At 37.7% G+C, this 21,797-nt stretch overlaps 1 protein-coding gene across 3 annotated transcripts; it reads right to left on the bottom strand.

Annotated features, from left to right (window-relative positions):
* Window positions 1–11,558: 11,558 nt before the first annotated feature.
* LOC120568571 lies at window positions 11,559–15,196 on the bottom strand. Of its 3 annotated transcripts, none has more exons than XM_039816170.1 (5): window positions 14,971–15,196; window positions 13,895–14,197; window positions 13,532–13,810; window positions 12,413–12,559; window positions 11,559–12,312 (listed from the first exon to the last, which is right to left on the bottom strand). In XM_039816170.1, exons 1-4 carry the CDS (start codon window positions 15,017–15,019, stop codon window positions 12,429–12,431), a joined length of 762 nt encoding a protein of 253 aa, XP_039672104.1. In that variant the 5' UTR covers window positions 15,020–15,196; the 3' UTR covers window positions 11,559–12,312; window positions 12,413–12,428. The 3 variants fall into 3 exon arrangements, with proteins under 3 accessions (XP_039672104.1, XP_039672105.1, XP_039672103.1); XM_039816171.1 differs by having other exon boundaries at window positions 11,559–12,256; XM_039816169.1 differs by having other exon boundaries at window positions 11,560–12,259; window positions 14,971–15,194.
* Window positions 15,197–21,797: the final 6,601 nt, after the last annotated feature.

The following is a 21,797-nucleotide window of genomic DNA, read 5'->3' as shown; positions in this document are numbered from 1 at the left end:
ACATGTTTTCCTGTCAAAACCTCAAACACAGTCAGAATGTTACCATGTTCATGAACTTCTCTACTGGACGTTCCTCTCTAAGCTCTGCTATAAGGCTCGAGATCTATTGAGAAAGACTGAAGGGATTAAATTCAATCCGTCATCAAGGAAGCAAATTTGAATATTGAAGTCAGTGAAAATATGCTAAACAAGAGTATGCAGTGTCCTTTGGCTAATTTAAATAAATAGTAGCACTATATTTATTTCTTTTTAATCAACTTAGGAGTAATAGTTTAGCAAGTTTCCCCCGAGAGTAAGCTTCAGGATAATGTTCTCCATGTCATTTGAAAGGACAAAAAGATGAGGAACAAAAGAAGTAAAAAACATAAAAATGTAATCCACTGCATAAAAACTACAAAATACTGTAGTGTAAACTGTGTGTTTTCTTGGTGGCTCACTGCACTGCAACAATAATCACTTCCTCTCTCATAGCTCTATGATTAACACCTGTCGCATCCTCAAATGACTCAGTGTGGAAAACTAAACAGACCTCTGGTAAACTGGTAAACTACTTATGTTCCCTCTGAATACAGACATTGTTTAATGAAGAAAGGAGAAACTGCACAGGCCTCTTTACACAATAACCACTCTGCACTAGGAAACTGTAACACAATTATCAGAAAACCAACCAAAAGTAACACAGGAAGCCTTTAAAGCTTCTTAATGCTCAAAAGATGGATTTTCAGTGAAGTAGTCCTTCAAGTTCAGTTCATAAATATTTTTCTATTGTGTCATTAAATATTAATATTTTGTTTTACATTCAGCGTGTTTCCTATAACAATACAGTAGCACTGATGGATTCCTTGCTGAAAAATTCACAATATACAAGTGTGTGTGTGTGTGTGGGGGGGGTGAGGGCGGGATCTTTCCGCTCCATGAATTCACAAAATCACCACAAAGTATAATATGAGTATAGTTTTAATGAATCTCAGATACTGCATTCACCCAAAGATGAAGAAATATAATAACATACTGTACATATAAACATACACATATATATGGTTAGAACATTGTTAATAACATTCAGGGTTACATCAAGGCTAGTTATTGTATCTTTGCTCTTGATCATATACATATAAATGTTGTTTTTGTTAAGGAGTTTACATGCTCTTAAAGTATTTTGAAACATCTCTGTCCAATGTTTTTTCTTACAAACTGAGCAAAGTGATTATTGGGTATAATCAATGGATAATCTAGAATCATCAGCATTTGCGTGAAAGGTGCCATGTGGAGTTTTCTTGGAAAGAAACAATATTTATATGAAGTTATACTTGCAAAATTGCATTTAAAGTATCATTTAAGCTTTACAAATGAGTTTAAATAAATTTTTCCCAGATTTCAATTTTTTTAATCTTGTCACACTTCACCATCACATATAGAATCATTATCAGTGACTTACTACATCACTTTCCCATTCTCAGCACTCCCCTCTGGTGGTCCTCCCCATGTTCCTGTCGTCTAGACTGGAAATCAAAGGGGCTTGGACAAAAAAGTGCAATTCCTATTAGTTTTGTAGGAAGCATGCAACGTTTTAAAGTCTATTCTAACTGCTTTAATTATATTTCATTGCTAACGTCATCCTATTCTCTGTAACAATCTTTTGTACCATGCTAAACACCCTTTCTCAACTTGCATTACTATGGGGAATACATAGTAAAGCCTTCATAAGTTTTGGCAGCGCACCGTCTCTGTCGTAGCGTCCATCATCCCTCTGTTTTTTTTTCTTTTTTTTCCCCTGCGTTGTCACTCATCATCTGACCTCACACACTAACCTTGCGTCAACTGCCACCTACAGTATAGGCATAGATATATGCTGTAGTAGGCTACTGCCTACTGCAAGTTATTGCGAGGCTAGTGACAGAGCTCAGATTGGGAATGTTTTGTTTTTTTTACTCCGCTCGGGCCCGGGCTATTATTATTTTTTAATAACGCAGATTAAAATACGGGAGATTTACGGGAAAATACTAATACGGGAGGACGGCGGGAAAGAAGGGTAAAATACGTGACTTTCCCGGCCAAAACGGGATAGGGCCTACTTGACAGGTATGCTTTGGATGGATGTCGATGGATTTCGTGTAGCGGCCGACGCCAGTGTTTCCATGTGTTAGCAAGGTATTGTTAACATGCACATGTGTGTGTGTGCGTGTTGTGTGTGTGTGTGTGGTAAGTGGGCAGAAGAGAGATAGAGAAAGAGGAAGCAGACGTGTTGTAGATGCAACCGGAGCAGAGTTAGTGGTTATTAATTTTATAACGTCGGCCCTGGAGGTAACCAGTCTCCCCTGGTTTTCTGATCACAGTTGTAAACGACCCATTGAACATTTTAACTGCTTATTAAAGTGCGCTTGTTGCCCCGTACGCTGATGCGCTCATCTGTTGACATTTCTGAATGCCTTCCTACAGTTGCTTAACAAAAGCGGGCTTTCCACACAAACAAACGTAGCCTACATGTGTCATTAGTATGAGGGAAAAAAAAGATTTAAAGATTTTAACTGTGTCGGGCTCGGACACAAATTTCTTAATACCTGTCGGACGTGGGCCGGCCTCGGACAGAAAAATTCGGCCCGATCCGAACTCTAATATCTGATACAAGGCATTTTTAGAGACATTTGCTAACGCTGAAGTTAATTCATAATTTTAAACTAATGATCCGATATGTAAGAAATATAGTAGTAACCCAGAAACATTTAGTATTGACCAAAGAACAATATACTGTGTGTGATTTTGATTGTGTGTCTACTGTTTTACAGAGCCCAGTGCTGTGACTCCTGAAGAAGGGAGAGGATGTGCTTCTGAATGTCACCACAGCTGATGTTCGAAGAAGATACTGTTTTCTGGAAATTCAATTCAAACAGTTAATTTAGTAGGCCTACGATTTTTACCTGGTATAGAACCAATAGTCTCTAATTATTAGGCTACTCTGGAAGGATTGAGTTGCTCAAACTCTACACAGTTAATGTATCGCATAAAAAAGTCTCAGAAGTGAATTTAGTGGTGAAAAAGCAGATGAAAATTGTAAAAAGTTTCCAGTTGTTTGCTGCTGCTACTACTGCAAACTCTCGATCTAGATTATAGAATCGATTGCTTTTTTATAATTTCCATCTGCTTTTTCACCACTAAATTCACTTCTGAGACTTTTTTTATGCAATAAATTAATTGTGTAGAGTTTGAATATGGGCAGTTTTACAAACGTTGATGGCCAACTGCACATTTTCTCCGATGTTGTCAGAAGCTTCAGTCTGACGGGACAGCCAGCTGGTGGCGGCCGGGATCGCCTCCCTGCTGGCCGGCCGGTGATGCTCACAGACACCGCTGTCAGCTGGAAGTCTGAAAAAGTACACGGGCTGTACAAAAGGCCGTCAATCAGGAGTGATTGTTGTGAGTAGCCTACATGTTGGAGAATAGCGCGGACACGCACTCACACCGCGCGCACAACCCGGAGAAAAAAGTGAGAGAAAGAAAAAGAGAGAGAGGTCGGAGTTCGGACGATGACTATCCGGTTGAGATTGTGTGTGTGTGTGTGCGTCCTCGAAATCTGACCACACACAAACACACGTAGCAGAGCTACCCACACCCATGTTTCTACTGTTGCTTAATTAAATATAACATCAAAAGAGAAAAGTTGTCTGAGTCCGTGTTTTAAACAGACACACCTGGGGCAAAGTTGGGAACCAGAATCAGGTTTAAATACAGTCCTAATCTAGTCCTCAGTAACACAGGCCCAATTATAGTAACTACATGAAAACTTCACTGTTGTTGCATGAAATGTCGTTTGTGTTTAGCCTACATCATCATTTTCTATCATGTGAAATAAGAGGCCATCAAGCCTGAAGCTGCAGACAGATGCTCCTCAGCAGTCTGCTCCCCCTGCTGGTCATAAGGTGCCTCTGCACCCCTTTCGTTTCAGACCCTCCCACCAGCCTTTGGGCCATGCCTCCTCATTTACATTGACATGTGTCAAGTCCAAACGAAAAGGCAATGTTAAATGGAAATTGAAATGCCAAATATGAAATTAAAATCAAAAGCCAATGTTAAATTGAAATTCAAAAGCCAAATATTAAATGAAAATTAAAAGCCAATGTTAAATTGAAATTCAAAAGCCAAATATTAAATTCAAAAGCCAAAGCCAAATGGAAAAAAAATAAATAATAAGTAATATTTTTAATTTGATCTCGCTTTGTTTTCCCTTTGGACTTTCAATTTCTCTTTGGACTTTCAATTTGAATTATGAATAAATATTTCCTCCATAGCAATGCGGTGAGTGCACCCAAAGATTGCGAGGCATTTCGTTTTGAGTCTGATAACTTTAGACAACATAGGGAATGAAATGGGAGCGGGACTGGATTCGGGAATCTTTCTCTCAGGATTTTGCAGGACAGGATTTTTTTCGGGGGGCAGTCATGTGGCAACATGGCGGCAGGCAGGTGCAGCAGGTTTGGTGTGCTGGGGCCATTCCTGCTTTATGTGTTTATTTTGACATTATCAGTTCCACAGTTTGAGGAACGAGCACGGCACCTGAATTTAAATAGATTTGGTAACCCGGTGGAGGCAAATGTTGCCATCAAGTTTGGGGGAAAGCACTTTGGCTACGGAAAGACCATTGTGGCTGCTACATTCATGTTTCCCAGCCTCATGACCTCATTTAAAAAAAGACTCAAACGCTGATCATTATCCTGTGTCTCCTATTATCGGGAGACGTTCATCAATGCCCAGGCCCCATCTTCAATAGCAGCGAATCTGACGAAATGAGGGGCTGTGGCGACTCTGTGTGCGCCTGAAGGAGCAACAAACGATCAGTCTAGTTTGGAGTTGGATCAGTTGGGAAACAGTAGCCGAGGAGCAGAGGGAGAACGACATGGAGCTTCGGGGAGCATGTGGCGGTTGAACGCCACGGAACGGATTAATTTGCAACATAAGAGAAGTAACTTACCTCAGTCAAAACTACAATCACGGAGGTATGATTTGACACTTCTTCATACACTCAACCACGCTAAAGTTATCTGGGACGCTAAATCGAAACCTAAAGGTCTGCTGGGGGGACATTTAAACGTTAGGAGTATTTCCTCTAAGACCGAGCAGGTGGAAAAACTACTTACTGAATCGAACTTGGACTTTATTTGTCTTTCGGAGACCTGGTTAACAAACACATCTCCTCAGGCAGCCTTCTGCTTTCCGGGCTATAGCATATTTAGAAGGGATAGGGCTACTGGAAGAGGTGGTGGACTACTTTTCTATGTTAAGGAGTATTTACAATGCCAACAGATAAATCTGCAAGATAAACTGGATGTAGAGATGGAATGTATTGCTTTAACCATAAATGTGTCACACCAGATGTCATTCATTTTAGTTGGTGTTTAGAGACCACCTTCTGCTGATGCTAAATTTTACATATCATTTAAGGTGATTTTAAAATATCTAAATACCCTTGGTAAAGAAGTAATTGTACTAGGGGATTTTAATGTAAATCGGTTAGATAATAACAGTAGGAAAAGGTTAAAGGAAATAACAGGTCTTTATAACTTGGAACAGCTAATAAAAGGACCAACAAGGATAACCAAAACTTCTAAAACACAAATCGACCTGGTATTTTCAAATAAATCTGACAGAATAATAAAATCTTTTAATTTTATTACAGGCGTGTCAGATCATAATTTGATTCTTATAGCACGGAAACTAAACAAAAGTAGATTTACATTCAGAACAAATAAGAAAGAGACCTTTTTAAAAATACCTAATAAAGATTTGACACATTTTGACCAAGAGTTAGTGAAGGTAGACTAGAATGTTTTGAATTCTGATGATGAAATAGACTCATTCTGTGGGACCTTTTTAGATCTAATTAACAATATCAAGGTGAAATTTATTAAAAAGTGTGTTAACTTGTGCAAAAAGCACATTTACCCTGGTTGACAAAAGACTTTTGGAAATTGATGAGGAGAAGAGATTACTTGCTTAAAAAAGCCTTAAAATCAAACATTGAAAATGATATGCGTCTATTCAAGGATTATCGGAATAAAGTAGTGAAAGAACTAAGGACTTCGAACTAAGAACTAAGCGAACTTTTTTATTGATTTGATAACACAAGCTAAAGGAAACAATCACTGGAAGCACATTAATACTATTTCTCGGAAAAAAACACCTGTAATATCGAAGTTAGTTGAGAAAGTAGTGGCCAGGCAACTGATGGATCATTTGAACTATGGAGAGTACCCCCTGAATCCACTTCAATTCGGTTTTAGAAAACATCATTCAACTGAAACGGCACTTTGTTATTTTGTTGAACAACTTAAAGCCGGGTTGGATAAAGGAGGGGTGGTGGGTGCCATAGTTTTAGACCTGAAAAGAGCTTTCGACACGGTAAACCATAACATCCTGCTATCTAAATTGTCCACTCACAATATTTCTAACAAGACATTAAGATGGTTTAAATCATATTTAGAGAATAGGAAGCACTGCAGAAGAATTAAGAGCACTATGTCTTCTTTTTTTGTCTGCCCAGTTGGGGTGCCACAAGGCTCCATTCTGGGCCTTCTTTTGTTCAGTGTTTTTATAAATGATCTTCCAGCTATCTGTCCTGACGTTCATGTAAAAATGTACGCCGATGACGCGGTGATATATGTCCATGCAAAATCAGGTCAAAAAGCAGCAGCTGTGCTCCAGGGAGCGATGGAAAAAATCTCAGATTGGATGGTACAATCATGCTTGACATTACATTTTAGTAAAACAGTCAGCATGTTCTTTTCAATAAGAAATACCTTTCACTATGCGCCGGAAATTGTGGTAAAAGGTCGGTCAAGTATTTGGGCGTAGTGTTGGATAGGACACTATCGTTTAAAAAGCATATTTCAAAATTGATAAAAACTGTAAAAATTAATTTATCACAGTTTAGATATATTCGTCCTCAAATGAGCACAGATGCTGCTAAGCTTTATATGCATGCAATGATATTTTCTCATCTTACTTACTGCATCACAAATTGGACTCTTTCAACTAATTCTGCGTTACAGCCACTTCAAAGATTGTACAAGCAGGCACTTAAAATTTTAGATAAAAAACTTTTTCATACCACTACTGTAACATTGTGAAGAAATATAAATTATTAACGTTTGACAATTTCATTGTGTTTTTAAATGTCAGTTTAGTATACAAGATTCTTCATAATTTGGCCCCACAGCCCCTGAGAAAGTTTGTGAAACCTTGTGAAGAGGCAGGTATTAGAACTACACGAGCCTCTTCCAGAGGAGATTGTTATGTTAACTTTAGGTCCTCTACTTTTGGGCAGAACTGCTTTTCTGTGAAAGCCGCAGGGATGTGGAATGTGTTGCCAGTTGTTGTTCGAGAGAGTGTTACTTTGCAACAGTTTAAAGTTAACCTCAAGAAGTGGTTGAAAGACGGTCAGATTTGTGATCATTAATCCAAAACTGGTAAACTAGGGTATTGTTAAAATTTTAGGTAGGCAATAATAAAAGTTAAAAAAATAAATTAAAAAAAATTAAAAACTGTAATAATTGTACGTACTGTAAATATTGAAATTGCACTTCTGTTGAGGCGATCCTTGTGTAGGTGCTGTAACTGTATTTTATCTGTATTTTATATTGTGAATGAACTTATTAGTAGGAATGCTCATCATCCACTGTTTATACCTGCTGTCACTTTGCCTCTGCCCAGGGACTACAGATGAAAATTTGCTTGCAGCTATCTCTGGTCTGTGCAACACATTTGTTGTGCAATGTCCCTGTCAAATAAATAAATAAATAATGTGATCGGGATGTGACGGGAGTATTTTCGGGGGCTAGGGATGGGATGGGAGCGACAATTGATTCCCGTGTCACCCTCTAATTGTCGCATGTAGCTACATGCTTACGGCAGTAAAATGTGTAATCTTGGCTCCTAATGTTGTTTCAACATTTCAATGAAAACAGCGGTAATACAGTGTAATATTATTAGTATTTTTTATAGTGTTATGTTAATATTTACTACAGTGCGCGGGCCGATTGCTTGGCCTGTGGTTTTGCTGCTTGAAGCTTTCTCCAGCACCATTGTAACTCAAAATACTTACAGAAGGACCCCGAAGCACTTAGCAACCACACTGTAGGCCCTATAGCCTACTACTGACTTACTGTGTACTCCTACTTCAGAGAAAAACATTGTACTGCCACATTTACCTGACAGATGTGGCAGTTTCAGAATTTAATCACAAAATATCACAATTAAAATGTGGAGTAATCACAGGCATGCGCCACCCAAAGCGTTTTTTATTGAGTTTCCTCTTAGAAAAATGCTGAGTGAATTTAAGATGGACCTTTATTGTGAAGGGTAGACACGAAAGAGCCAGTGTTATGGCAGCCCTCTTTATCCATAGCATTTTTTCAGCAGCCTTTTAGTTTTATTCACAGTTTAATATCCAACGCAGTACAAACTGCTCCAAATTCCAATCCCGATGTTTGTTGGGTACCCAGGAAACCAAGTGCAAAGTAGACTGGATGAACGGTTCATGAGATATTTCAAAGACAGACCACACACACACACACACACACACACACACACACATACAGAGGCTTCCCGATTTATCAGAGAGATGTAACGCGTGTGTGTATGTGTGTATGTGTGTATGGCCGTGATCTTTCCATTAATTCACAAAAAATTACAAAACATATAAGATGAGTATAGCTTTTATAAGTATTGTGCATGTAGCAGAAACAATTAATATTAAAACATACTGTATAAATTTTCTTGATCATCTCTGCATAATCTCCTCTGCATCTAAAACAAATCTTGCAAAATTACAAATTGCACAAAACAGGGCTGCTAGACTTGTTTTGCTCTGTGAGAAAAGATGCTCGCCACCATTTCTTGTCTCGCTGTTGAACAAAGGATCTCCTTAAGTATGGCTACTTTTTTTAGTTGTGTTATAAATTCAAATATGCCAACGTTTTTATTCGACCAAATTGTTTACTATAATAATACGGATTTGCATTTCCTAGTAATGGTGATATCCGGTTGATTAAGGATAAATCATCTTTCAAAAAGTATGTGCAGAGGCATCTGTCTGGCAAGCACATGAAAGATTGAATACTGGAAAGTAACTGTATAGGTCTTGTACGATTCTTACACTGTTATTGTAAAATATTCCTATTGTGTTTTATTAATAATTATTTTTCTATAAAAATGTTTGTTACGTGCGAACAGGTTTTCGACTGTGGGTTATTTATTACAGTGGTGCTCATAAGTTTATGAACCCATGCTAAAGTTGACTAAAAAGAGGAATAAAAAAAATCATCTTTTGGAAATTGATCTTAATGCCTTAATTAAAACAAATTTGAATAATCCAGCCTTTAAGGAAACCAATTTTCTTTGTGAATGAATAATGTATCGTGAATAAATGAATAAATGTTCGTCCTTAAAATACCGGGGGCATAAGTAAGTACACCCCTATGTTAAATTCCCATAGAGGCAGGCAGATTTTTATTTTTAAAGCCAGTTATTTCATGGATCCAGGATGCTATTCATCCTGATAAAGTTCCCTTGGCCTTTGGAATTAAAATAGCCTCACATCATCACATTCCCTTCACCATAACTAGAGATTGGCATGGGGTACTTTCCACAAAATCATCTCTCGATGCAAATCAAACCAGCTATTATTAACAGAAATAAAACCATTATCAGGATGCATAGTATCCTGGATCCATGAAATAACTGGCCTTTAAAAATTAAAATCTGCCTGCCTCTATGGGAATTTAATATAGGGGTGTACTCACTTATGCCCCCTGTATATTAGAAGAACATTTATTTATTTAAGATTCATTATTCATTCACAAAGAAATTGGTGTCCTTAAAGGTTGGATTTTTCCTCATTTTTTTTATTAAGGCATTACAGTTTTTTTCCATTGCTAAACGACAGTGGGCACAACTGGAGTCACATGTGCAAAACTCAAACTACAGTCTGCACTACCTACAGTCACCTGAGCTAAACAGTTCACATCACCTGCAAAACTCATTCAAAGCAACACAACTCTTAACACACGTCTCAAACAGTATGCACAGGCCTCACTGAGATAACACACACTGTCACTCAGAACACACTGAGGGTAAAAACACTAGCATCAAACACCAATACAGAAATTACAAACTTTCTCATCTTTACAGTTTGAACAATTTGAGTGACTTGACACTACTCAACAGTTTATTTAAGGAAAAAATTTAGATTGTAGAGCATACCAATTTTTACATAAGGTAAACAAGAAGGAATGAAAATCAGCAGTTTTCTTCAATAAAGTATTTTGTCTCTAGTAATTTATGGAATTACTGGGGAAAAAAACTAAAGGTACATAACAGTACCAACGAATAGTGTGACTAATCCTGCCTCTCTCCAGCATCATGTGGCAGGTTTTCTTCATCACATTGGATGTCTGCATCATCTCTAAATAGAAATGAATGTGGTGTTTCTGTTGCTTTCACCTCCATTACTTTCTGAAAAACAGTAAGAATGCAGTTTTACTATTGTAAAGATATTGTGTTTTTCACTTTTTTTTATAGCTGTGTACATAACCTCAGACATCTTACCTGGACATATTGGTATCTTTGCTCTTTTACCCGTTTCTCTCAAACAGTACAGTGTATGATTGTTTCATTCTTATTTGGTGTTTGTATACAAAAAAGACTTTCTGAGCTTTCTTTGTATAAATACCATATATGTTCACTAACTAGTCTAAAACAAGACACCTGCTTAGGCTTTCCACTAAAATTGCAATCAGCAGTGTTTGATAGGCACCAGACTGAAATCTGTTGTTTTGATTGTGTGTTGTGGTTTACAAGTTTTGACAGCACTGTGTTAGTATTTGGAACAAAGTGCTGTAAATCTACAGTGTTTTGCACGTTGTGGTTAAAGTCATGGGATAAGTGTGTAGAGTTTTGAAAACTGTGTTCAAGCAATGAAAAATGAACTAGAGTTTGGTCCACATGAACTGCTGCTGTGCAGACTGTAGTTAGAGTTTTGCACATGTGACTCCAGTTGTGCCCACTGTCGTTTAGCAATCGAAAAAAACTGTAAGATCAATTTCCAAAAGATGCTTTTTTATTTCCTCTTTTTAGTCAACTTAAGCATGGGTTCATAAACTTATGAGCACCAATGTATGTTATAATAATATTATAATATTATATAATAGATAATTACTGAGTGTGATTGTCAGTTTGATTCTGGGAAATGTTTTATGGGAAATGTACCTGTGTAATGTTTGTGGGTGTACACATACATGTGTATGTATGTGGGCGTGGATAAGTTAAATGCATGTTGATGTGATTTTTCTAATCACATTTTCTAATGGAACGTCTGTGATATAATGTGATGTAATCTTGTATTGCGTGTCTAGTGTGGACCCCAGGAAGAGTAGCTGACTGCTACGGCATAAGCTAATAGGGATCCTTTTAATGAACAATAATAAACAATAAACAAACAATAATTTTATTAACAAAGTGAGCACATTGATTATTGGGTATAATCAATGAATAATCAAGAATTATCAGCATTTGTAATAAAGGTGCCCTGTAGAGTTTTCTCAGAAAGAAATAATATTTACAAGATGTTGTACTCACCAAATTGCATTGTAAAAAACCTTGAAGCTTTACAAATGTGTTGGGATTCATATTTTCCCAAATTTTGTTCACGTATTTAAATGGGAGTCAGTGGCCATGATCTTTCCATGAATTCACAAAATCACCACAAAATATAAGATGAGTATATATTTAATGAATCTCGGATAATGGTGCATGTAGCAGAAACTGTATTCACGCAGAGATGAACAAATATAATAACATACTGTATGTGTGTACATATAAACATACATATATATTGTTAAAACATTGTTAATAACATTCAGGGTTACATCAAGGCTCTTGTATCTTCATCTCTGTACAATCATTTTATTTACAAAGTGAGCACAGTGATTATTGGGTATAATCAATGGATAATCTAGTATCATCAGCATTTGCTTAAAAGGTGCCTGTGGAGTTTTCTTGGAAATAAACAATATTTACATTCAGTTATACTTGTGAAATTGCATTTAAAGTATCATTTAATCTTTAAAAATGTAGTTGAAATACATTTTCCAAAGATTTTGTTCAAATATTTTTAAATCTTACATTGTTTGCATCCACGTTTTCTGGCTTGCAGCATTCTACCTCCTCTCCTTTGTTGGTGCATTTCCTGGAGTGTTCCTGCCACCTACTGTCAATCAGTGGAACAGCATGACATCAGTGGGAGGAATGTACAACGTCCCTCTGAGGGTTTGTGCATGCACAATACAAACAAAACAGGGACTCACTCATTAAAAAAACCTGCTCCATAGTGCTATAAGTAGTCAAAAGCTGCACAGTGTACCTTTAACTTGGAGTTTTTATTCGTGCTTCTTGAGCTTCTCCATGAGGTGAACAGTGATGACAGCAGCCACCATGATGATCAGACCGACGGACAACACGGCTGTCTTCAGCAGGCACACAGAGACACCAGCAGAGACACTCTCTGGACCTGGAACACAACATTACAAAACTCACACAACAGATCCACACTGTGACTCTGCAGGGCTACAGGACTGGACATAACATATCAGTTAAGATATCTTTGTGTACTTAATTCCAACATTTCAAAATACATGCACAGTAAAGTGCAGTTGAGTTCTACAGACTGTTAAACAGCATGATGTTGATGCTGTTTATTTGTTCTTCAGTTTAACAGGTATATAGTTGTGCTAATTCAAACACTCACAATCAAGGGCCGTCCCATATGTTCTGTGCTTAATAATACACATATATAGGCAGATGGCCCATTCTATGCCAAACACAGTAACACATTTGTTTTATATTATCGCCATTTAATGTTCCTTCAACCCTTGTGTTGTCTTCCTGTCAACCATGAACCTGTTGTCGTTCCGGGTAAAATTGAAAATTAACTCTTTTTTATCACTTTTTAAAATGTTTTTGTCACTTTTTTAATAAAACAAAAGAAATTATGAATTATTTTGACTAATAGTTGAGATCAGAGGATGCTGAGTGGATCACAGTCTGGTTTATGTAAAAGTTTAGTCAGGATACTGTTTTGAAACTATTTAAAAAAAAAATTTAAATGCTATAAATGAAATAAAACACCCAAAATTCAATGAACGTAATCATTAATTTTACCTGCAAAGAACATTATATATGGATATATAGATATACGTTGTATACCTATATATCCGTGTTAGTTTTGGACATTTTGGTTCAAAGAAACCCATATTTCTCATATAACAAACTTTGAAAATGGGTCAAATTTGACCCGAGGACAACACAAGGGTTACATAACATTTCTGTACATTTGTTGCGTTTCTATTTCACCCTGCAAGGTGATTTAGTCATGTTCAGAACTTATATATAGGTTTTTGTTGAAAAATATGTGTTTTTCAATTTGTTCAAACTGTTCATTAGGCTATTATCAGCTGTTTGTGGTTTAGTCTTTCAGTCTTACCAGCAAGTCGGGAGCAGACATTTTTAATTGTGTCCTTTTTCCAGCTGACATGGTTGCTATGGGTACAGATGATGGAGCCATTGGACAGGTAGACATGGAGAGCAGCAGCAGAGGGTGTGACCTGTGGTCTCTCTCCTCCCTCCTGACTGCAGGTGTGGGTCTCACATCTAAAGGTGCTGTTAATGTGAGAGTCCTGTGCTCTGCAGCTCACTGTCAGGTTACACCAGTCTGAGCTGTTAGACACAGAGTCCACTGACAGTTTAACTGGAGACACTGGATCTGAGGGGGGAGAGGCAGGTGGAGAGGTTTTAGAAACATGGCAGCAAAAACTCTCCATCAGTGTCTGATTGTTAATAAACTCACCTTGAACTGTGACCTTGTATCCAGTTATTTGTTTTTCTTTATCCCCAAACACTAATGCAGTATAAACTCCACTGTCTGCCTCTTGTAGATTCTTCAATTTCACACAGTAGTTCTCAAGCAACTCAATCCTTTCAGAGTAATCATCAGAGACTTTTGGTCCTATACCAGGTAAAAATCGTACTAAATTAACTGTTTTATTGAATTTCCAGGCAACAGTATCATCTTCAGGATCATCAGCCATTGTGACATTCAGAAGCACATCCTCTCCCTTCTTCACAAACACAGGAGTCTCAGCACTGGACTCTGTAAAACAGTAGACACACAATCAAAATCACACACAGTATATTGTTGTTTGGTCAATACTAAATGTTACTGGGTTACTACTATATTTCTGACATATTGGATCATTAGTTCAAAATTATTAATTAACTTCAGCGTTAGCAAATGTCTCTAAAAATGCCTTGTATCAGATATGTCTCTTGACTCTAAAACAGTAGACACACAATCAAAATACCACATATTATAAAGTCATTCAGTCAATACTGACTGTTACTCCATTTATATACTTCATGTATGACATACTGTATTGGATCATCATTATCATCAAAAATACATGTTGTGAACATACGTGTAATAAAACAAATGCTTCACCATTTTATTCCAAATGACTACAACTATGACCACTAATAATATTAACTTTTGACACAGCTGGCCCAGGATAGAGAGGAAACTTAACCCAATCCCTAACCTTTAAATGTTTTAAATCTTAAACTGGTAACTGATTTTTATTTTTATTTTTTATCTACACAAAGAACCAGCAAAATATTTATTTGAATAAAACCACTTTTCCTTTAATTCTTAGAAATCAGTCCCTCTACTTAGATATGTGACCATTTAGTTAATTTGTTTGGTTATACAAACAAAGGAAAGCTAATTCAATCACTCTCCTGACGTGTGTATCAGTAATCATAAGATGAAATCTGAAGCAACCTTATGGTCCTCAGTTCATAAAGAAGCCTGCCGTATCATTGCTGTATCTGTTAATCAAATGTTATTAGACAGTGTTCTGATCCTACCTTGTGCCTCTATGCAGACCAGCAGTCCCAGTATCACAAAGATAGACATGCCAGAGTCCAGTCCAGTTGTCCTGCCTGACTGCACGACACAACGGTGTGGGGGTTGTGTTTTGCTCTAACAGACACACTACAGGGTTAAACCTTTGTCACAGTTTTCCTATCAAAACCACAAACACTGTCAGAATGTTACCATGTTCATGAACTTCTCTATTAGACGTTCCTCTCTAAGCTCTGCTATAAGGCTTGAGATCTATTGAGAAAGACTGAAGGTATTAAATTCAATCCATCCATGGAAGCAGATTTGAACATTGAAGTCATGGAAAATATGCTAAACAAGAGTAATGCAGTCTCCTTTGGGTAATTTAAATAAATGGTAGCAGTATATTTATGTCTTTTTAATCAACTTAGGAGGAAATAGTTTCCCCCGAGAGTTAGCTTCAATATAATTTTCTCCATGTCATTTGAAAGGACAAAAAGATGAGGAACAAAAGAAGTAAAATACATCAAAATTGAGTCCACTGCATAAAAACTACAAACTACTGTAGTTTATACTGTGTGTCTTCTTGGTGGCTCATTGCACTGCAACAATAACCACTTCCTCTCTCATAGCTCTATGATTAACACCTCTTGCGTCTCCGATGACTCAGTGTGAAAAACTAAACAGACCTCTGGTAAACTGGTAAACTACTTGTATGTTCTCTCTGAATACAGACATTGTTTGCTGAAGAAAGGAGAACCTGCACAGGCCTCTTTACACAATAACTACGGTGGCCGGGAAGTGCAATGCAACATTACAAAGAATGAAACACTTTTACATTTTGGAAAACAAAATAACATTTTGGAAAACAAATTTACATTTTGGAAAACAAAATAACATTTTAGAAAACAAATTTACATGTTGGAAAACAAAATAACATTTTAGAAAACAAATTTACATTTTGGAAAACAAAATAACATTTTAGAAAACAAATTTACATTTTGGAAAACAAAATAACATTTTCGAAAACAAATTTACATTTTAGAAAACAAATTTACATTTTGGAAAACAAAATAACATTTTCGAAAACAAATTTACATTTTCGAAAACAAATTAACAAGATGCAAAACACTTTTACCAGTCACGAAAATTTACAAATGACAGATTCTTCACGGGAAGGGAATGTACCACATACCGGAAGTGATGAGGTGTTGTATACATGTCGCCTTGACTACGGCAGTTATGGATCGAATCGTCAATAGAGCCGCCATCTTGGAACAGGGAGGCACTGCCTTATATACTGTCTATGGGCCGTCCTTAATGCATCAGCGTCAATGTAGGCAAAGGTCTAGCGAATAAAATCACTATAAATCGTCAAAATCTCATGCGATGTTCTAGTTTTTTTTAAACAAAAGACAAAGAGACTAATTAATGTGTTAATACAAAGAATATTTATTATAATCAGTTCACAGATATGAGTACCAACGGAAACTTCACCCTTCTGAACTAAGAGGTTCTGCTTCAAAGTGAAGTTTAAACAGACTGAAATGTGCTGCCGCTCCCCACTAATGATTCATTTATTTCTGCATGTATTTATTTAGACTTTAAGTACGGTGTTTAGCGTGCTCCACAGTCCGAGTCCCGCCAGACTCCCTTTAGGAAACCTGTGATTTAAACTTCAGCAGGCTGTGACAGTCCGCTCCGTTCAGTCCTGGATCTGATTCTCCCGGGCTTCCCTTTCCTCCAGCGGGCCCAGCAATACGCGGGTCTCCCAGCTGCGTGGTGTCGGTTTTGGCTCCCAGGAATGGGCAGTGAGCTCCAGGTCCTGCAGCTGCAGACGGACTCAGCTGCCCCCTCCGCTGTAGCTTCGATCCGGCCGCGGCTGTCGATCGTTCCTGTGTTTCCGTCAGGTTCGCGTCATATGAAAACTCCAAACACCGACCACACGTAAAGTCACCATAAACTTCATTCACGCCATATACTCACTCACAACAACACAAATTGACTGCGCTCACCAACAACATCTCATCACTTCCGGTATGTGGTACATTCCCTTTCCGTCGGAAGAATCTGTCATTTGTAAATTTGTTTGGGGCCTGGTAAAAGTGTTTTGCATCTTGTTAATTTGTTTTCTAAAATGTAAATTTGTTTTCGAAATGTAAATTTGTTTTCGAAAATGTTATTTTGTTTTCCAAAATGTAAATTTGTTTTCTAAAATGTAAATTTGTTTTCGAAAATGTTATTTTGTTTTCCAAAAATGTAAATTTGTTTTTTTTTTCTAAAATGTGATTTTGTTTTCCAAAATGTAAATTTGTTTTCTAAAATGTTATTTTGTTTTCCAAAGTTTAAATGTTTGTTTTCCAAAATGTAAATTTGTTTTCTAAAATGTAAATTTGTTTTCTAAAATGTTATTTTGTTTTCCAAAATGTAAATTTGTTTTCTAAAATGTTATTTTGTTTTCCAAAATGTAAATTTGTTTTCCAAAATGTTATTTTGTTTTCCAAAATGTAAATTTGTTTTCCAAAATGTAAATTTGTTTTCCAAAATGTAAAAGTGTTTCATTCTTTGTAATGTTGCATTGCACTTCCCGGCCACCGTAAATAACCACTCTGCACTAGGAAACTGCCACAATTATCAGAAAACCAACCAAAAGTAACAAAGGAAGCCTTTGATGCTACATAATACTCAAAAGATGGAATTTCAGTGAAGTATTCCTTCAAGTTCAGTTCATAAAATTTTTTTATTGTGTCATTAAATATTAATATTTTGTTTTACAGTCAGTGTGTTTCCTATAGCAATTCAGTAGCACTGATGGATTCCTTGCTGAAAAACTCACAATATACAAGTGGGGGGTGGGATCAGGCCAGGATCCTTCCATGAATTCACAAAATCACCACAAAGTATAAGATGAGTATAGTTTTAATGAATCTCGGATACTGCATTCACCCAAAGATGAACAAATATAATAACATCCTGTACATATAAACATACACATATATATGGTTAGAACATTGTTAATAACATTCAGGGTTACATCAAGGCTAGTTGTTGTATCGTTGCTCTTGATCATATACATATAAATGTAGTTTTTTTGTTAAGTAGATATCATGCTCTTAAAGTATTTTGGATATATCCTTTAATGCCAATCTAAAACAAACCTCAAGAACAGCCTTTTTTCATCTTCGTAGCATTGCCAAAATTAGGAATATCCTGTCTCAAAACGACGCTGAAAAACTAGTCCATGCATTTGTTACTTCCAGGCTGGACTATTGTAATTCCTTCCTGTCAGGTTGCTCAAATAAGTCTCTTAAGACTCTCCAGCTGATCCAGAATGCTGCAGCGCGTGTTCTCACAAGAACTAAGAAAAGAGATCATATTTCTCCTGTATTAGCTTCTCTGCATTGGCTTCCTGTTGAATCCAGGATTGAGTTTAAAGTCCTTCTCTTGACCTACAAAGCTCTAAATGGTCTAGCACCATCATATCTAGAAGAGCTCCTAATACCCTATTGTCCCACTAGAGCACTACGCTCCCAGAATGCAGAGTTACTGGTGGTACCTAGAGTCTCTAAAAGTAGAATGGGAGCTAGAGCCTTCAGTTATCAGGCTCCTCTCCTATGGAACCAGCTCGATCCGGGTTCGGGGGCAGAAACTGTCACCTCATTCAAGAATGAACTTAAAACTCTCCTATTTGATAAAGCTTATAGTTAGGGGGTGAGGAGTTGCAGTGTTCACCTAACTGGCCCAACTGCTTCTCTTCATAATTGTTAGATTAATAATACATAACAAAGTAGAAGGAGGCAGGCCAGCGCCAAGCCCAGTCCGCCGGGGGAGAGTTCTAAGCCCGAAAAGCTACCTCTCCTTATGACCTGTCTCTCTTAGTTACCTGTTATAGTTACGCTGTTATAGTTCTAGACTGCCGGGGGACTTCCTTCCTTTGACACACTGAGCTGCTCTCTCTCTCTCCTTCTATTACTGTTACTATATTACTATTACTATTACTATTTGTGTGCAGCCAACCCCAGAAATGCTTGTTACTAATTCTAGCTTCTGGGGAGTTTACTCCCCGAGTCCTTATGTTCTTTCCCCAGCGTATTTCCTTGGAGAACGTTGGCACCAAGATCCTGGTTGCAGCTGTCGCCGTGGTCCTGCTGCACTCCCTGCTGAGCTCAGCGATGCCCTGCAATGTCATGCTGCGTCCTGCTGAACCCTGCAGCCTCCCACTACATCCAGTCACTGTTCCATTATTAATGTGACTACTATCGCCACTGTTCATCACACACCCCTGGCCCGCTCGTAGTCGCCCGCCCACCAAGAGCCTGGGTTTCTGTCCGAGGTTTCATCCCCAAGAGGGAGTTTTTCCTCGCCACTGTCGCACTGCTTGCTCTTGAGGGAATTACTGGAATTGTTGGAATTGTTGGGGCTTTGTAAATTATAGAGTGTGGTCTAGACCTACTCTATCTGTAAAGTGTCTCGAGATAACTTATGTTATGATTTGATACTATAAATAAAATTGAATTGAATTGAATTGAACGAAAGAACGAGATCCAGGGTGCAAGCGGCCGAAATGGGTTTCCTCAGGAGGGTGGCTGGCGTCTCCCTTAGAGATAGGGTGAGAAGCTCAGTCATCCGTGAGGAGCTCGGAGTAGAGCCGCTGCTCCTTTGCGTCGAAAGGAGCCAGTTGAGGTGGTTCGGGCATCTGGTGAGGATGCCCCCTGGGCGCCTCCCTAGGGAGGTGTTCCAGGCACGTCCAGCTGGGAGGAGGCCTCGGGGAAGACCCAGGACTAGGTGGAGGGATTATATCTCCAACCTGGCCTGGGAACGCCTCGGGATCCCCCAGTCGGAGCAGGTTAATGTTGCTCGGGAAAGGGAAGTTTGGGGTCCCCTGCTGGAGCTGCTCCCCCCGCGACCCGACTCCGGATAAGCGGACGAAGATGGATGGATGGATGGATCTCTGTCCAATATTTTTTCTTACAAAGTGAGCACAGTGATTATTCGGTATAATCAATGGATTATTTAGAATCATCAGCATTTGTGTAAAAGGTGCCCTGTGGAGTTTTCTTGGAAAGAAACAATATTTACATGAAGTTATATTTTCAAAACTGCATTTAAAGTATAATTTAAGCTTTACAAATGAGTTTAAATAAATCTTTCCCAGATTTGTCTTTTTTAAATCTTACATTGTTTGGATTCACGTGTTGATCAGACCGACGGACAACACGGCTGTCTTCAGCAGGCACACAGAGAGACCAGCAGAGACACTCTCTGGACCTGGAACACAATATTACAAAACTCACTCAACAGATCCACACTGTGACTCTGCAGGGCAGCAGGACTGGACGTAACATATCAGTTAAGATATCTTTGTGCACTTGCACAGTAGTTGTAGTTGTGCTAATTCAAACACTCACAATCAATGGCAGATGGCCCATTCTATGCCAAACACAGTAACACATTTTATTTTTTTATTTTTTATATTATCGTCATTTTATGTTCCTTCAACCCCTGTGTTGTCTTCCCGTCGACCATGAACCTGTTGTCGTTCCGGGTCAAATTGAAAATGAACTTTTTTTGTTGCTTTTTCCTTTTTTCTATGCTTTTGTCACTTTTTAAAATGTATGAATTATTTTGACTAATAGTTGAGATCAGAGGATGCTGAGTGAATTACAGTCTGGTTTATATCAAGTTTAGTCAGGATACTGTTTTGAAACCGTTTAAATTTTTTTTTTTTAAGTGAAATGTTTACAAACTCATCTTGCCCCAGACACTACTGCAGTATAAACTCCACTGTCTGCCTCTTGTAGATTCCTCAATTTCACAGAGTATTTCTCAAGCAACTCAATCCTTCCAGAGTAATCATTAGAGACTATTGTTTCTATAAAAATCATACTAAAATAACTGTTTTATTGAATCTCTAGAAAACAACATCTTCTTTAGGATCATCAGCTATTGTGACATTCAGAAGCACATCCTCTCCCTTCTTCACAAACACAGGAGTCACAGCACTGGGCTCTGTAAAACAGTAGACACACCATACAATCAAAATCACACAATATATGGTTATTTGGGCATTGTATGACTGAATGCTACCCCATTCCTTCCATTGTCAGGTGTTGGATGGGGAATGAATGTTATATTATTCAAAAATGAGCTCCAACTTCTATTGCTGAAAAGTGCTACAGTTAAAAAACAGACTTTAAAAACAGATTAAGTCAATCAACAACAGGGAATATGAATAAAACCTTGTGTTTCTTACCTTGTGCTTCACATGAATGCAGCAGAGAAACTGCACAGAGAAGTACGACAAGCTCCATTATGCAAAATGCTCCATATGAGGAAGTGGTAATGTATATTCTCAGAAATGTCTCTGGCCAATCCACTGTAAAGAGTTTCAGCTGGAACTGTTTCTAGAAAAGAAATAGTCCCATTTCATCAATTTCAACTATTATTTGAGCAACACAAATAAAACCAGTATATATAGAGCATGGTGTGTACTATACAGTAGGGTGTGGCTTGTGTCATGGCTCCCATCAATTTAAGATACATCTACTTTACATCCTTTACTCTACTACCCGCCTGTACAAGATATCAAAACAACTATGGCCTTTAATAACTCATAATCATCTTTATTAAACCACATTTTTTGGAAATAATTGTCTAATTCAATCTCTCTATCTGCACTTTAAACACTATTAACATTCCAGAGATTAATGTTGATTCAGAAAATGTTACAAATACCAATTCCAACATATTCATATCCATCATACTCATCCTTGCTTCATCATTGTCACACTTCACCATCACATATAGAATCATTATCAGTGACTTACTACATCACTTTCCCATTCTCAGC

Source organism: Perca fluviatilis, chromosome 11, assembly GCF_010015445.1.
Source record: "Perca fluviatilis chromosome 11, GENO_Pfluv_1.0, whole genome shotgun sequence".
NCBI lineage: Eukaryota > Metazoa > Chordata > Actinopteri > Perciformes > Percidae > Perca > Perca fluviatilis.
The sequence above is the reverse complement of the archived record's forward strand: the minus strand, read 5'-3'. Positions and strand labels throughout refer to the sequence as shown.

Excerpts from the sequence above, each read along its gene's own strand:
- LOC120568571 (XM_039816170.1), bottom strand. The coding sequence starts at position 15,019 with ATGTCTATCTTTGTGATACTGGGACTGCTGGTCTGCATAGAGGCACAA. Across the intron at positions 14,198-14,970 it reads GGTCTGCATAGAGGCACAAG|AGTCCAGTGCTGAGACTCCT; the intron begins GTAGGATCAGAA and ends ACTGTTTTACAG. Across the intron at positions 13,811-13,894 it reads ATACAAGGTCACAGTTCAAG|ATCCAGTGTCTCCAGTTAAA; the intron begins GTGAGTTTATTA and ends CTCCCCCCTCAG.